Source organism: Tachyglossus aculeatus, unplaced genomic scaffold (assembly GCF_015852505.1).
Source record: "Tachyglossus aculeatus isolate mTacAcu1 unplaced genomic scaffold, mTacAcu1.pri scaffold_78_arrow_ctg1, whole genome shotgun sequence".
NCBI classification, from domain to species: domain Eukaryota; kingdom Metazoa; phylum Chordata; class Mammalia; order Monotremata; family Tachyglossidae; genus Tachyglossus; species Tachyglossus aculeatus.
In genome coordinates this window covers 1,915,063-1,932,071 of record NW_024045093.1, presented here as the reverse complement: position 1 = coordinate 1,932,071, position 17,009 = coordinate 1,915,063, and the positions used below count along the sequence as shown (strand labels likewise).

Here is a 17,009-nt window from a genome sequence, read left to right as displayed (position 1 = left end):
GTACTGCTCTCAACTCCTACCTTTCCACGCAATTCAACTCGCTCTCTCCCCTTTCCCTTCTCCGCTCTCGTACCACTAACACAGAGCCTTGGATCACTGCCACTGTCCGCCTCCATCGCTCTTATGCTCGAGCTGCTGAACGCAGCTGAAGAAAGTCTGAACACCAAGCCAATCTTGTTCACTTCAGGTTTATCCTTTCGGGCTTAGCTCTGCCCTCTGCTCTGCCAGGCAACTATTTTTCCTGCCTTGTTGACACCCATGCCCATCTTCCCCGTCAGCTCTTCCGTATATTGAACTAGATTCACAGGCCCCCTGTTCCTCTCCCTCCTCCATCGCTCACCCCCAACGATCTGGCCTCCTACTTCATTAGTAAAATTAACTCCATTAGGTGTGAGCTCCCCAAAGTCACCCCTCCCCTTTCTCCATCCCCCCCCCGCTCTCAGCCCTCTCCGCTACTCTCCCATCCCTCCCAGCAGTATCTTCAGATGAGATCTCCGCCCTCCTCTCAAGTGCTACTCCATCCACCTGTGCTTCAGTCCCCATTCCCTCTCATCTTATGAAATCTCTTGCCCCTTCCCTCCACCCGTCCTTAACTTCCATCTTCAACCGCTCACTCTCCACTGGTGCATTACCCTCTGCCTTCAAACATGTCCACGTCTCCCCCATCCAAAAAAAAAAAACAATCTTGACCACACCTCCCCTTCTAGCTATCGCCCTACCTCCCTCCTGCCCTTCCTTTCCAAACTCCTAGAACGAGTCGTCTACACTCGCTGCCTCGAATTCCTCAATGCCAACCCTCTCTTTGACCCCCCCAACAAGTCTGGCTTCGGTCCCCTGCACTCCACCGAAACCGCCCTCTCAAAGGTCACCAATGACCTCCTTCTTGCCAGATCCAATGGCTCCTACTCTATACTAATCCTCCTCGATCTCTCAGCTTCCTTCGACACTTTGGACCTCCCCCTTCTCCTCAACACGCCATCCAACCCTGGCTTCACAGACTCCGTCCTCTCCTGGTTCTCCTCTTATCTCTCCAGCCCTTCATTCACAGTCTCCTTCGCGGGCTGCTCCTCCCCCTCCCATCCCTTTAGTGTAGGGGTTCCTCAAGGGTCAGTCCTTGGTCCCCTTCTGTTCTCTATCTACACTCACTCCCTTGGTGAACTCATTTGCTACCACGGCTTCAAATATTATCTCTACGCTGATGGCACCCAAATCTACATCTCCGCCCCTGCTCTCCCTTCCTCCCTCCAGGCTCGTATCTCCTCCTGCCTTCAGGACAACTCCATCTGGATGTCTGTCCGCCATCTAAAGCTCAATGTGTCTAAGACTGAACTCTTTATTCCCTCCCAAACCCTGCCCTCTCCCTGACTTTCCCATCACTGTAGACGGGACTACCATCCTTCCTGTCTCACATGCCCGCAACCTTGATGCCATCCTCGATTCCGCTCTCTCGTTCACCCCACACATCCAATCCGTCACCAGAACCTGCCGGTCTCACCTCCACAATATTGCCAAGATCCGCCCTTTCCTCTCCATTCAAACCGTTACCTTGCTGGTTCAATCTCTCATCCTTTCCCGACTGGATTACTGCATCAGCTTCCTCTCTGATCTCCCATCCTCCTGACTCACCCTGCTACAGTTTATTCTTCACTCTGCTGCCGGATTATCTTTGTACAGAAACGCTCTGGGCATGTTACTCCCCTCCTCAAAAGTCTCCAGTGGCTGCCTGTCAACCTACGAATCAAGCAAAAACTCCTCACTCTCAGCTTCAAGGCTCTCCATCACCTCGCCCACTCCTACCTCACCTCTCCTCTCTCCTTCTACAGCCCAACCCTCACTCTCCGCTCCTCTACCGCTAACCTCCTCACTGGGCTTCGTTCTCGCCTGTCCCGCCGTCGACCCCCGACCCACGTCCTCCCCTTGACCTGGAATGCCCTCTCTCTGCACATCCGCCAAGCTAGCTCTCTTCCTCCCTTCAAAGCCCTACTGAGAGCTCACCTCCTGCAAGAGGCTTTCCCAGATTGAGCCCCCATTTCACTCCCCATCCCCCACCCTACCTCCTTACCCTCCCCACAGCACCTGTATATATGTTTGTACCGATGTATTACTCTATTTATTTAACTTGTACATATTTACTATTCTATTTATTTTGTTAATGATGTACATATAGGTATGATTCTATTTGTTCTGACGATTTTGTCACTTTTCCACGTTTTGTTTTGTTGTCTGTCTCGCCCTTCTAGACTTTGAGCCCGTTGTTGGGTAGGGACCGTCTCTATATGTTGCCGACGTGTACTTTCCAAGAGCTTAGGACAGTGCTCTGCACACATTAAGCGCTCAATAAATACGATTGGATGAATGAATGCAAGAGAGTGGCAGTGTACCTAGTGGATAGAGCATGGGCTGGGAGTCAGAGGACTTGGGTTCTAATAACTACTCCCCCTTTTTTATGTTTTACTGGTATTTGTTATGCGCTTACTATGTGTCAAGCATTGTTCCAAGCACTGGGCAAGTTAATCAGGTTGCACACAATCCCTGTACATAGTGAGGCTCACAGTCTGAATAGGAAGGAATAGGAGAACTGAGGCACAGAGAAGATGAGTTATTTGCCCAGGGTTACACAGTAAGCAATTAGCAGAGCTGGAATTAGATCCCAGGTCTACGCTCTTTCCACTGGGCCAGGCCCCTTCTCTTCTAGGTGACTTTGGGCAACAAGTCACTTCGTTTTTCTGTGCCTCAGTTCCCTCATCAGTAAAATGGGCACTGGGACTCTGAGCCCTGTGTTGGATGGGGACTGCGACCCACCCAATTTTCTTGAATTCGTCCCAGAGCTTAGTACAGTCCCTGGATCATAATGAGACCTTAAGAAATAGCATAAAAAGAGAGGTAAAAGGCATGATCCCTGTCCTCAAAGACTTCCCAATGTAGTAGGTACGATAGGCAAAATGCCATTTACAACTGGGAGGAGAAAAGAATGGAACAACGAATTTGTGGATGAGAAGCAGCCTGGCTTAGTAGAAAGAGCATGGGCATGGGAGTCAGAGGTCGTGGGTTTCAATCCCAGCTCCACCACTTGCCAGCTATGGGACTTCGGGCAAGTCACTTAACTTCTCTGGGCCTCCATTACCTTATCTGTAAAATGGTGGATTAAGACTGTGAGTCCCAAGTAGGACAACCTGATTACCTTCTATCTCCCCCCGCACTTAGAACAGTGTTTTGCACACAGTAAGTGCTTAAGAAATACTATTACTATTATTATTACTATTATTAGTGCTTTATAATCATATTTTTGAGTGCTTAATTGGTGCAGAGCACTATTCTTAGTGCTGAGGAGAGTACCCTATGAAAGAGTCGGTAGACATGTTCCCTGCTCACAAGTACCTCTCCGTCTAAGGGGAAATCAGACATTAATCACTCACCCATTGAGCGCTTACTGTGTCCAGAGAACTGTACTAAATGCTTGAAGGAATACAATATAAATGAGTTGGTAGACATGTTTCCTCAAGGAGTTTATAGTGCAGAGTAGTGAACCTTACCTTCAGCAGCAATATCCTGTGGGTATACGGATACATTAAGTTAGCAGATGTTCACTGACAGATGGTGGGAAGAAGTGAATTAGCTAAATCCACCTTGAGAAGGTGGAATTCCAGAGGGTTTTTAAGGGTGGGATATCTTCGGGCCGGGGAATTGAAAAGGGTGGATTTTTAGGCCAAAGGAAGGGTGGGAGACAGAGGTAGGGGAAGGAAGTGTCGAAAGCGATTCACGATAAGAAGGTTCTTTTTGGATGGTTGTTTGAAAAACGATGATAATGAGGAGGAGAGTTAGAACAGGTGGATGGAACTGAAGCCAGTGAAATCACTCAACTACAATCCGTTATTCCTCTAAACCGTAAGCTCACTGTGGGCAGGGACTGTGTCTGTTTAATATTCTATTGTACGCTCCCCAGCATTTAGCACACAGTAAGCGCTTAAGAAATATTACTGAACGAATGCATTTTACACTTTACAGGAACTGCCGTAATCAGATTCCCTGTTTTAGAAGCTGTGTGTGTTTGTGTGTGTATGTGTGTGCAAGCAATGTATTGGGTAGCAGAAGCCAGCAAAGCAGTTCAGGTATTGGGGAGGGTTGAAGACGAAGATAGAAAAAGATTTTCCTTCAGAATGTTAACTCGATGTGGGCAGGGAATGTATCTACCAACTCTGTTGGGGTGGCAGAGGGTAGGCAATTTCAGGAATTCCCTTTAAATCGACCAAAATAATGTGGAAATCTGGATCTTTCCTTATCCCTGCTGGATATGAAACTCAAAGATCATTTTGAATTCAGTACCTGTCTCCTTTCCATAGAGAATCACTAGCAAATGTAGTGTCAGTTTGTTCACTCATCCCATCAATGGACTCTAACTTTGGCTCGTCTCTCATCCATTGCAGAAAGTCAATGTTGCCTTCCAAAAATGCCCAACGTCTCTAGGGTGACGGGATTCCTCCTGCTGGCTTTCTCGGAGGTCCAGGAGCTGCAGCTGGTCCATGAGGCATTGTGTCTCCTGGTCTACCTGGAGTCCCTGTTGGGGAATCTCCATATCGTCGTCGTCACTATCTTCGACCGGCGCCCCCATATCCCTGTGTACGTTTTCCTCAGGACCCTGTCTGTCCTCGACCTCTGCTTCATCTCTGTCACCGTCCCCAATTCCATCCATAACTCCCTGACCAACAAGAGATCCATCCCCTCACTGGGCCGTGTCACACAGGTCTTCATAGGGGTTTTCCTTCTAAGTCCAGAATATTTTGTCCTCCCGGTGATGTCCAACGATGGCTGTGCCTTCCCCTGCGCTACGAGGTCATGAACAGAGTGGCCTGTGGGAAGACGGCGGGCACCTCGTGGCTCACTGGGGGCCTGTTTGGAGTCTTGTTATCAGCTTCGACTTTCTCCCCGTCCTTCTGCGGGTCCAACATCGTCCAGCAGTTTTTCTGTGATGTCCTCTCCTTGCTGAAGATCACCTGCTCCAAGGACCATGTCGTCGTCGACGTGAGCGTCACTGCCGGTGTAGCATTAGGCGTCGTCTGCTTCATTCTCATCATCACCTCGTATGTGCACATCTTCCGGGCTGTGCTGAGGATACTGGCCGACAAGGGCCGGGCCAAAGCCTTTTCCACCTGTCTGTCTCACCTCGGCGTTGTCACTCTCTTTGTCATGAATTATTTCTGTGCTTGCTTGAAGCCACTCTCAAATTCACCCTCAGTATTGGGCCTACTGGTGGCCATGTTCTATGCCGTTGTGCCCCCCGCCCTGAATCCTCCTCATCTACAGTCTGAGGAACAGGGACGTGAAGACCAACCTGGGGAGGGGGCTAGGCAGGGAATAGCTTCCATCTTGGGTTCTTGAAGTTTACCATTCTTTGCCTGTTGAAGTTAACATGGCCATAGTGAATGGCCCAGCATCTTTCAGAGACCAGACCTTTGCATCTAAGTGTGTGTGTGTCACCCACAGACCACCCTAGGAGAAGGGAAAACCACCGATAACGCTTATCTGGAACAAGCTCCTCATTTCCACAGGCAGACTGGGTCAGGCTAGATTCGTTTTCTGCCTACTGAGCTGAAGCCCAACCCTCGAAGGAGAGCACAAGTCTTAATGGAAGGTGACACTCAAAGTCGTACCTTGGTCAGTCAGAACTGATTTTCCTAGAGAAATAATGTCATCGGTGGGGGATTAACTACTGAATTGACTCATCTCCCTGCTGTGGAGACCGACCTGAAACTTCTAAACTTTACACTGTCCAGTTACCAAGTTGCAGAATGTACCTCGCTCCTATTTTTGAATTACTTTTAAGTGTTTCATGTCTAAGTGTGTGTGTGTGTGTGTGTGTGTGTGTGTGCCTGTATGTGTGTGCACAGTATGGCTCAATCAAAAGTAATTTTCCCCAGAGTGATTAATTAATTTTTGGTTTGTTTTTGTTCTTTTACTGGTGCTCAGAGGGATCAATCAATCGATCAGTCAATGCTTTTTTATGTTGGTTTTTTTCGAACTGGTATTTATTAAGTAATAATAATAATAATAATAATGGCATTTGTTAAGTGCTTACTATGTGCAAAGCACTGTTATAAGCGCTGGGGGGATACAAGGTGATCACGTTGTCCCACGTGGTGCTCACAGTCTTAATCCCCATTTTACAGATGAGGTAACTGAGGCTCAGAGAAGTTAAGTAACTTTCCCAAGGTCACACAGCAGACACGTGGGGGAGTTGGATTAGAACCCATGACCTCTGACTCCCAAGCCCGTGCTCTTTCCACTGAGCCATGCTGCTTCTCATATTAGTTACTATGAGAAGTATTTCATATAGTAATTCACATAGTACTTACTATGTGACAGGCACTGCACTAAGCACTTGGGTAGATACAAGTTAATCAGGTTGGACACAGTGCCTGTTCCTCCTGGGATTCATGGTCTTAGTTCCCATTTTACAGATGAGGTAACCGAGGCCCAGATAAGTGAAGTGACTTGTCCAAGATCACACAGCAGACAGGTGGCAGAGCTGGGGTTAGAACCCATGAATTTCTGACTCCCAGGCCCATGCTCTATCCACTAAGCCATCTAGGCACCACACCTGCTAATGATGTTCTGCCAGCACCACTAATTGTTCACTACTAACTCTCAAATTACAAGAAAAGATCAGCGAAGCAGCACTGCCTGGTGAAAGAGCCCGGGCCCAGAAGTCAGAGGACATGGGTTCTAATCCTAGCTCTGCCAATTCCCTGCTGTGTGACCTTGGGCAAGTCACTTCATTTCTCCACTCCTCAGTTTCCTCGTGTGTAAAATGCGGATTCAATACCAGCCGCCCCCCCCCCCCGCCCCCCGTCACTTACTTGTGAGTCCCGTGTGGAACCTGATTGTTTTGTATCTACCCCTGTGTTTAGAAGAGTGCTTGACATTTAGTAAGTGCTTAACTAATTCCATGAACAGTGAAGTTCTGGATGGTAGTCTTCCAGCATCAAGGTTATACTCACATGAACTAGTGGGGTGATGTACACAGTTCGGCACACAGTAAAATTTAAATTAAAAGTATTTAACTATCGAATGATTGATTGAGTGAGTGATTGATGAAAAGAGAATGAGCAACAGCAGATTACCCAAACAGCTACTCAATGGAAAGCAGAAATCGAGAAACTGATAACAAGGAAGCAGACGGTAGAACAACATCTGAGACGATATTTCATCCTGTTGACCAGTTTAAAAGACCAGGAATCACGTGACCAGAGGGTTCTCATGTGGCCTGGGCCCCGAGGTCCCTGGGTAGGGCCCCGATCCGGTCGTCCAGAGATTCCCCTCAGAGAGGCAGCTGCTTCATCTTCCGGGACTGATCCATCTGGAGAAGTAACTCAGTGTCTGCAGCAGAGCGGCGAGGTGTTCAGGGATCCTCGATGTCCCTCTTTGGCTGAACGAACCCAGGATTCCGAGGGGAGACGGGTGACTAGCCCAGCCTGGCAGAGGTCGGCGACTCCCAGCCCCACACTGCCCTGGTGAGTGTGCCCTGGGGAGAGAATAGAGGGGTGGGCAGAGGCCAGTAGCCCGTAGTGAGTCAGTGGAGAATGTCGCACTCGACCCCCAGGTTGGAAGCAGATTTGCAGGAGCAGAAACCAGGCTTCAGCCTGCATGAGACAGTGGAAGGTGCCAAAGCACAAGCCACTAGTATTGGAATCAGTTCCTCTGCTCAGGCTCTCAGTCGCCTGATCTTTGTACGTGGACCAGCACTCATCTGCTATTTGTTCTAGGACACCCCCTCCATCGTTTCACTGACATCCTTTCACCCGCCCTCCGTTGGCTCTCCGTCATACGTCCATCACCACTCCATCGTCACCACCCGCAACCTTGGTGTCATCCTCGACTCTGCTCTCTCATTCACCCTTCACATCCAAGCCGTCACCAAAACCTGCCGGCCTCAGCTCCGCAACATTGCCAAGATCCGCCCTTTCCTCTCCATCCATACCGCTACCCTGCTCATTCAAGCTCTCATCCTATCCCGTCTGGACTACTGCATCAGCCTTCTCTCTGATCTCCCATCCTCGTGTCTCTCTCCACTTCAATCCATACTTCATGCTGTTGCCCGGATTATCTTTGTCCAGAAACGCTCTGGGCATGTTACTCCCCTCCTCAAAAATCTCCAGTGGCTACCAATCAATCTGCGCATCAGGCAGAAACTCCTCACCCTGAGCTTCAAGGCTCTCCATCACCTCGCCCCCTCCTACCTCACCTCCCTTCTCTCCTTCTACAGCCCACCCCGCACCCTCCATTCCTCCGCCGCTAATCTCCTCACCGTACCTCGTTCTCGCCTGTCCCGCCATCCACCCCCGGCCCACGTCATCCCCCGGGCCTGGAATGCCCTCCCTTTGCCCATCCGCCAAGCTAGCTCTCTTCCTCCCTCCAAGGCCCTACTGAGAGCTCACCTCCTCCAGGAGGCCTTCCCTGACTGAGCCCCTTCCTTCCCCTCGTCCCCCCTCCATCCCCCCATCTTACCTCCTTCCCTTCCCCACAGCCCCTGTATATATGTATATATGTTTGTACATATTTATTACTCTATTTATTTATTTATTGATTTTACTTGTACATATCTATTCTATTTATTTTATTTTGTTAGTATGTTTGGTTTTGTTCTCTGTCTCCCCTTTTTAGACTGTGAGCCCACTGTTGGGTAGGGACTGTCTCTATATGTTGCCAATTTGTACTTCCCAAGCTCTTAGTACAGTGGTCTGCACATAGTAAGCGCTCAATAAATACGATTGATGATGATGATGATCGTCCTTCCATCATCCCTCCATCGTCCCTCCATCAACGCCCCAACGTGCATCCATCCCGCTACACTGTCAGCTTGTTATGGGCAGCGCACGTATCTTCCACCTCTGTTGGATTGTCCTCTCCTTAACGCTTTAGTCCAGTGCTCTGCACACAATAAACGCTCAGTAAATACCATCGATTAATTAATTAATGCATTCATTCATTCAATCGTATTTATTGAGCGCTTACTGTGCAGACCACTGTACTAAGAGCTTGGAAAGTGAAATTCAGTAACAGATAGAGACTATTCCTGCCCAACAACGGACTCACGGTCTAGACGGGGGAGCACCGACGTCTGCTGAGAGAGAGGCTCACTGTATCTCGTCTGTCCTGGACGCTGGTGGCTTAATTTCTCTATGCTTCAGCTTTCGCAAAAGTAAAATGAGGATTCATTACATGTTTTCTCTCCTATTTAGTCCGTGAATCCCATGTGGGACAGGGACTCTGTTCTGTCAGGTTGTCCTGAATCTCCCCCAGCACTTAATCATTTGCTTGGCACACAGTAAGCACTTGATTAATATCAAGAGAATTATTTTTGGTTGACGAGACAAAGTAAAATGAATACGAGGTAGCAGAGGTAGCAAAACATAAAGGTATGAAAATGACTATTGAGAATTTTTTTCGGTGGCTTCAGAGTCAAACAAGAAGTGCCTTTACGCATAAATTCATCCATTAAGTGGAAAGAGAATGGGCCTAATATTCATTCATTCATTCATTCATTCATTCAATCGTATTTATTGAGTGCTTACTGTGTGCAGAGCACTGTACTAAGCGCTTGGTAAGTACAAGTTGGCAACATATAGAGACGGTCCCTACCCAACAGCGGGCTCACAGTCTAGAATGGGGAGACAGACAACAAAACAAAACATACTAACAAAATAAAATGAATAGAATAAATATGTACAAGCAAAATAAATTAATAGAGTAATAAATATGTACAAACATATATACATATATACAGGTGCTGTGGGGAGATGAAGGAGGTAAGGCGAGCGGGATGGGGAGGGGGAGGAGGGGGAGAGGAAGGAGGAGGTTCAGTCTGGGAAGGCCTCCTAGTAGACAGAGGGACTTGGATTCTAATCCTGTCTCTTTGTCTGCTATGTGACATGGGGCCAGTCACTTACCTTCTCTGTGCCTCGGTTGCCTCATCTGAAAAATGGGGATTACAATTGTGAGCACTCTATGGGGCATGGACTATGTCCACCCTTATTACCATGTATCAGTCCCAGTGTCTAGTACAGTTCCTGGCACATAATAAGCAATTAACGATACCATTAAAAAACCAACAAAAATAAACCCACATATACATCAAACTGATTCCATCAATATCTGCATTCTTGCTTGTACTCACTCAAACGCAAACATACCTCATCATTCATCTAGTCCTTTTCTAAAGCATCGCTCAACCTATATCTTCACCCTTCCTCAACCTTCCCTCAGGACAAGTTGTGTGTTTTCACAAGCAACAAAAACTCATAGTTGGTTTGAAAGTTCTCCACCCTATGCCGGCACTTCACCCCCTTTCCATTGTTCAACTCATCTTCTCAGCTCTTACAACAACTTTCCAGTTGTACCTCACGATCGACTCTCTCATTTCCATCTTAGCCTGGAAATCCCTCTCTTATCCACTCAAAATCAGAGACAGCGCAGTTCTTTTCGAATTCTGAGCAATGATAAAATCCCCCCCTCCTTCCCCGATTCATTTCCCAGCCCTCTAAACCCACTTCACCTAACTCAAGACTGAATCAACTCATTTCCATCATCATTTAGTGGGAAAAGCATGTGCCCAGGAGTTCTATTCTTGACTGTGAGCTACTTCCGGGAAGCATACCCATCTACCAGCTCTGTTCTATTGTACTCTCTCAGGAATAGCTTAGTGGGAGTCAGAGGACTTGGGTTCTAATCCTAACACTTTCCCTTTGCTGCTGTGGGACCTTGGGAAAATCATTTCACGTCTCTGGACCTCAGTTTCCTCATCTGTAAAATGGCATGCAATAACTGAATATTCATTTTTCCAGTCTTTTCTTCCTTCTAGAAGGGGCAGGGAATGCTATGTCTGCTATGGTGTTATAACGTGGACTGAGTACGGGCTTCAGAATCAGTAAGAGTAAAAAGGACCTGGGTTCTAATTCCGGCTCCACCTCATGTCTGCTGTGTGGCCATGGGTAAGTAATTTACCTTCTCTGAGCCTCTGGTACGTCATCTGTAAAATGGGGGTAAGTCTGTGAGCCCCATGTAGAACAAGAACTGTATCCAACCTGCTTAATTGTATCTACTCCAGCGCTTAGTACAGTGCTTGGGACATATTCAGAGCTTAACGAGTGTTACCATTATTATTATTTCTCTCCAGGTTCATAGGGCACACAATAAGTACTCAAACAATATGATTCAAGATTAATTGATTGATAGTAAATTAGACTGTGTCAACTAGCCCAGTAGCCTGGAAACCTCATGAGGGCAGGAATTACAACCTTTCCCTCTATTTGTTTTCTTGCAACATTTGGGGAGTACTCTAACACAGAGGAATTGCTGATAAGGCCAGTGGCTGTCCAAAGCTGATCACATGCTCTCAGGCCTGCCTGTCAATTACCTTCTGCAAGGGATTCTGGGACCCACTGATGGCCAAAGTGACTATCCATAGTGATGACACTCCTGGAGCACCGTAGCTTGGTGGGTAGTTGGCATGGTATCAAGGTTTGAGGAGGAAGGAGGAGAGGCATGTGATGCCTAGGGATTACTGAACTGGAAAACACCTTCCCTCCTGGTAGCCCCCCTGCCTAGCTGGGGGCCGCGGCCCAGGTACAAACCCCAATTTAGACCCCAGACTGGCTCCAAATTTTCCATCCTCATCCTCCTCCCCTCCTGACCCTCCATCCCACTCACTCCCGGTCTTTGTCACCGGGACAGCGAGGAGCTGGGGGTCGCTGACCTCTGGATGGCTTGGTTGGTCCCCTCTTCCCCCTCAGACTCATGGGTTTGGTCAGCAAGGAAGGAACAGAGAGGAGCTCCCCTTCCGTTCCCCCTCAGGCTCTGAGAAGCTTTCCAGATGGCCCCTATCCCTGTAGATAAAGGAGGAGCTGCTCCGAGGGGGATCCCTGGAGGATGACTCAGGGCCCTGCCGAGGGACCCCATGGCTTGGACAAGCCAAGCACGCTCTGGTCATGTAGTTCCTGAGGCTTCTGGGAGACAAGAGCCCGGTTCCTGCAGCATCAGCGATGGTGCCGGCTCTCAGGGCTCTCGTGAAAACCGTGGCATCAGCATCCCAGCATGCCAACGGTTCCTCTTTTCAACGACAGTCTATGGTTACTGGGAATGGTTTTACCTTTGTCTAATTGACAACCTGCTAAACTCAATCTGTCAGTCAATCAGCCAACTGTACCTTTTTCGTATGCCCTTTGAGAAGCGCTTGCTATATATAAGGCACTATACTAAGTGCTGGAGTAGTTACTAGCTAATCACATTGGACAGAGTCCATGTTCCCAGAGGGGCTCACACCCCAATCCCCATTTTACAGATGAGGGAACTGAGGCACGGAGAAGTTGTGACCCTGCCCAAGGTCACACATCGGGCATATTGTGGAACCTAGATCAGAGCCCATTCCTATTTGAATTCCAGGCCTGCGCTCTACTCACTAGGCAATGCTGCTTCTTCTGACTTGTCCTGATTGCAAATCAGTTGAAGCTCTGTTCATAATGACTAAATAAACGGTAATTTTGAATCCAGCATTCGTCCGCTTTTTCATCTTTCCCTTCTTCCCCTTCCTCCTCTACGTAATTTATTCTGTGTCTTTTTCCCCATTAGATCATAATCTCCTGGAGAGCAGGAATAATGCATTTTAGCTATTTTCAACTCTCCTGAGAGCTTACTACAGTTCTTTGTACCCAGGATGTGGTCAATAATTACAATGGATGGATGGATGAATTTTTTGTTGGATGGATGCATGGATTGATGGATAGTTAGATGGGAGGATGGAAGGATGAATAGATGTATGGTTGGATGGATCGATGGATGGATGGTTGGGAGGCAAGGATTTGACCAGTCAAACGTGGGCAGGGGAAGTTCCATGGTTGCTTCCCTTCCCCTTGTCACTGAGCTATTTTTCGATTTTCATAACCACTAAGAGTGATCTTAAAATTTATATAATGTTTTTTATCGTTAATAGTTCTATCAACATTATAATTATTGAATTCATTAAGAATTTATTTGCAAAAGACTGCCAAGTGCAGGAGTAGAAACAGAATAATCAGAACGGACATATTTCCCGGTCCACAGGGCTCAGAGGGTAAGAAAAAGACAGAGAACATATTGAATCCTGATTTACAGAGAGGTCCAGAGAGGTTAAGTTGCTGGAGCGAGGTCCAGTGGCACAACTGGGCAAGAATCTCAAGTCGTACGACTTCCAGACACATGTTCAATCCATTAGGTCTTGATATCCCCAAACAATGAATTGTCAATCAAACACATCTTATCAGCCTCCCTCATTCATTCATTCATTCATTCATCCATTCATTCAATCTTATTTATTGAGCGCTTACTGTGTGCAGAGCACTGTATTAAGTGCTTGGGAAGTACAAGTTGGCAACAGATAGAGACGGTCCCTACCCAACAGCGGGCTCACAGTCTAGACTGTGACTCAGACACCGACAAATCCTCAGTCCCTGGACTTTCTCTTTGGATTTGTAGGCTAGCTGATTAGGGACGGGATAATCAGTGCAATGAAGTAGACATTTTGCCCCATAGAGGAGGGATTAGGAATTTCCCTTTTAGGATTTTCCCCAGAGACTCCTTCATGTCTGAACTCCCTAAAGTCACCCCTCCCCCTTCTCCATCCCCCCGCTCTCAACCCTCTCCGTTACTCTCCCATCCTTCCCAGCAGTATCTTCAGATGAGATCTCCTCCCTCCGCTAAAGTGCTACTCCATCCACCTGTGCTTCGGACCCCATTCCCTCTTATCTTATGACATCTCTCACCCCTTCCCTCCTCCCCTCCTTAACTTCCATCTTCAACCGCTCACTCTCCACTTGTTCCATCTCCTCTGCCTTCAAACATGCCCACGTCTCCCCCATCCTAAAAAAACCCTCTCTTGACCCCACTGCCCCGTCCAGTTATCGGCCTATCTCCCTCCTACCCGTCTTTTCCAAACTCCTAGAACGAGTTGTCTACACTCCCTGCCTCGAATTCGTGAACTCCAACTCTCTCCTTGACCCCTTCCAACCTGGCTTCCATCCCCTACACTCCACCTAAACTGCACTCTCCAAAGTCACCAATGACCTCCGTCTTGCCAACTCCAATGGCTCCTACTCTGTCCTAATCCTCCTCGAACCCTCAGCCACCTTCGAAACTGTGGGCCACACCCTTCTCCTCAACACGCTATCCAACCTTAGCTTCACAGACTCTGTCCTCTCCTGGTCCTCCTCTTATCTCTCCGGCCGTTCATTCTCAGTCTCCTTTTCAGGCTCCTCCTCCCCCTCCCATCCCCTTAGTATAGGGGTTCCTCAAGGGTCAGTTCTTGGTCCCCTTCTGTTCTCTACCTAGACTCACTCCCTTGGTAAACTCATTCGATTCCATGGCTTCAACTATCATCTCTACCCTGATGACTTCCAAATCAACATATTACTCCCCTGCTTTCTCTCCCTCCCTCCAGGTTCATATCTTCACCTGCCTTCAGGACATCTCCATCTCGATGTCTTCCCGCCATCTAAAATTCAATATGTTCAAGACTGAACTCCTTATCTTCCCTCCCAAACCCTGTCCTCTCTCTGACTTTCCCTTCCCATCTCACAAGTCCACAAACTTGGTGTCTTTCTCGACTCCGCTGTCTCATTCATCCTACACATCCAATCCGTCCCAAAACCTGCCGGTCTCACCTCATCCCCAAGATCCGCCCTTTCCTCTCCATCCAAACCTCTACCTTGCTGGTTCAATCTCTCATCCTATCCCGACTGGATAACTGCATCAGCCTCCTCTACAATCTCCCATCCTCCTGTCTCTCCCCACATCAGTCTATACTTCACTCTGCTGCCCGGATTATCTTTGTACAGAAACGCTCTGGGCATGTTACCTCCCTCCTCGAAAATCCCCAGTGGCTGCCTGTCAACCTATGAATCAAGCAAAAACTCCTCACTCTCGGCTTCAAGGCTCTCCATCACCTCGCCCCCTCCTATCTCACCTCCCTTCTCTCCTACAGAACAGTCCACACCCTCCGCTCCTCTGCCACTGATCCCCTCACCGTGCCTCGTTCTTGCCTGTCCCTAAGTCGATCTCTGGCCCACGTCTGTCCCCTGTCCTGGAATGCCCTCCCTCCACACATCCGCCAAACTAGCTCTCTTCCTCCCTTCAAAGCCCTACTGAGAGCTCACCTCCTCCAGGGGGCCTTTTTCCACTTCTCCTCCCCATTCCCCCGCCCTACCACACTCATCTCCCCACAGCACTTGTATATATTTGTACAGATTTATTACTCTATTTTACTTGTACATATTTACTATTCTATTTAGTTATGATGTGTACTATAGCTATAATTATATTATTTGTTCTGATGATTTTAACACCTGTCTACCTGTTTTGTATTGTTGTCTGTCTCCCCCTTCTAGACTGTGAGCCCGTTGTTGGGTATGGACCATTTCTATATGTTGCCATCTTGTACTTCCCAAGCGCTTAGTACAGTGCTCTGCACACAGTAAGCGCTCAATAAATACAATTGAATGAATGAACTAGCAGTCGAGAAGACAATCTAATTGACTATTTGGTCAGCAAACTGGATAAAGTCACCCAAATCTGGCACAGTTGGGAGACTGAAATATCTTAGATGCTAGATCGGGATTCCACTAGGTGAATGGCTATCCCTCTTATCCCCATACTTTAGGAAAAATCAAAACAATGCAGGGAATCATTGTTGTCCATCCATCCGGATTCTAATCCAAGCTCTGCCACTGGTCTGCTGTGCAACATTTGGCAAGTCCCTTCACTTCTCTGGACCTCAGTTACCTCATCTGTAAAATGGGGATTGAGACTGGAAGTCCCATGTGGGACAGGGGACTATGTCCAACCCTATTTGCTTGTATCCACTCCAGTGCTTAATACTGTGCCTGGCACAAAGAAAGCACTTAACAAATACCATAATGATAATAATAATAATAATAATAATACTAATAATAATGATGATGATTATTATTATTATTAACCCACCTGGAAGATACGCTGGAAAGCAATTATATGATCCTTCTAAATATACTGTTGCAATACTCTGCATGGGGTAGCTGGATCTAACCCAGGAATTATAAATTCAGGGATTCCTGATCATAATCATAATGATCATAATCATACCTATAAACATCATCATTATAGTCTTTATTTACAGTTTACATGCAAAAGGCTGTAACAAGTGTTGAGCAGAAAAACAAATCAGCTCAGACATAGTCCCTGGCCGTATGAGGCTCAGAATATAAGAAAAAGAGAATGTATTTATCAATTCCTCATGTTACAGAGAGGCCCAGAGAGGTTAAGATGGTCACCCAAGGTCACACAGCTGGTCAGTGGCAGGGTTGGCATTTGACCTCGTGTCATGGATCCCAGTGCCATGAAAAATCTCCTCTAGACTGTAAACTCCTTGGGAGAAGGGAACTTGCCTACCAAATATTTTCTTTATCTTTCCCTCCAAACCCTGTCCTCCCCTTGATTTTCCCATAATCACCGTAGATTACCCACCATTCATCCTGTCTCACAAGCCCATAACCTTGGAATGATCCTCGACATCTCTCTTTCATTCAACACGCAAATTCAATCCATCATTAAATCCTGTCAGTTCCACCTTCACAACATTGCTAAAATCAGCCCTTTCTTCTCCATCTGAACTGCTACCACGTTAATCCAATCCCTTATTCTGTCATTCATTCATTCATTCAATCGTATTTATTGAGCACTTACTGTGTGCAGAGCACTGTACTAAGTGCTTGGGAAGTACAAGTTGGCAACACATAGAGACGGTCCCTACCCAACAGTGGGCTCGCAGTTTATATGGGGGAGACAGACAACAGAACAAAACATATTAACAGAATAAAATAAATAAAATAGTAAATATGTACAAGTAAAATAAATAGGGTAATAAATCTGTCCCACCTTCATCACTTTATCAGCCTCCTTGCTGACTTTCCATGCCTCCTGTCTCTCCCCACTCCAGTCCATACTTCACT

The 17,009-nt window shown here is 47.3% G+C and overlaps 1 protein-coding gene across 1 annotated transcript in view; it reads left to right on the top strand.

Annotated features, from left to right (window-relative positions):
• The window catches only part of LOC119924050 (putative olfactory receptor 14L1), a 36,708-nt gene that overhangs the window by 16,035 nt on the left and 3,664 nt on the right, over positions 1-17,009 (top strand). Inside the window, exons 4-5 of the mRNA XM_038743133.1 lie at positions 4,505-4,617; positions 7,598-7,724. Coding sequence (XP_038599061.1) covers positions 4,505-4,617; positions 7,598-7,724 — 240 coding nt within the window. The remainder of the gene's footprint in view (positions 1-4,504; positions 4,618-7,597; positions 7,725-17,009) is intronic.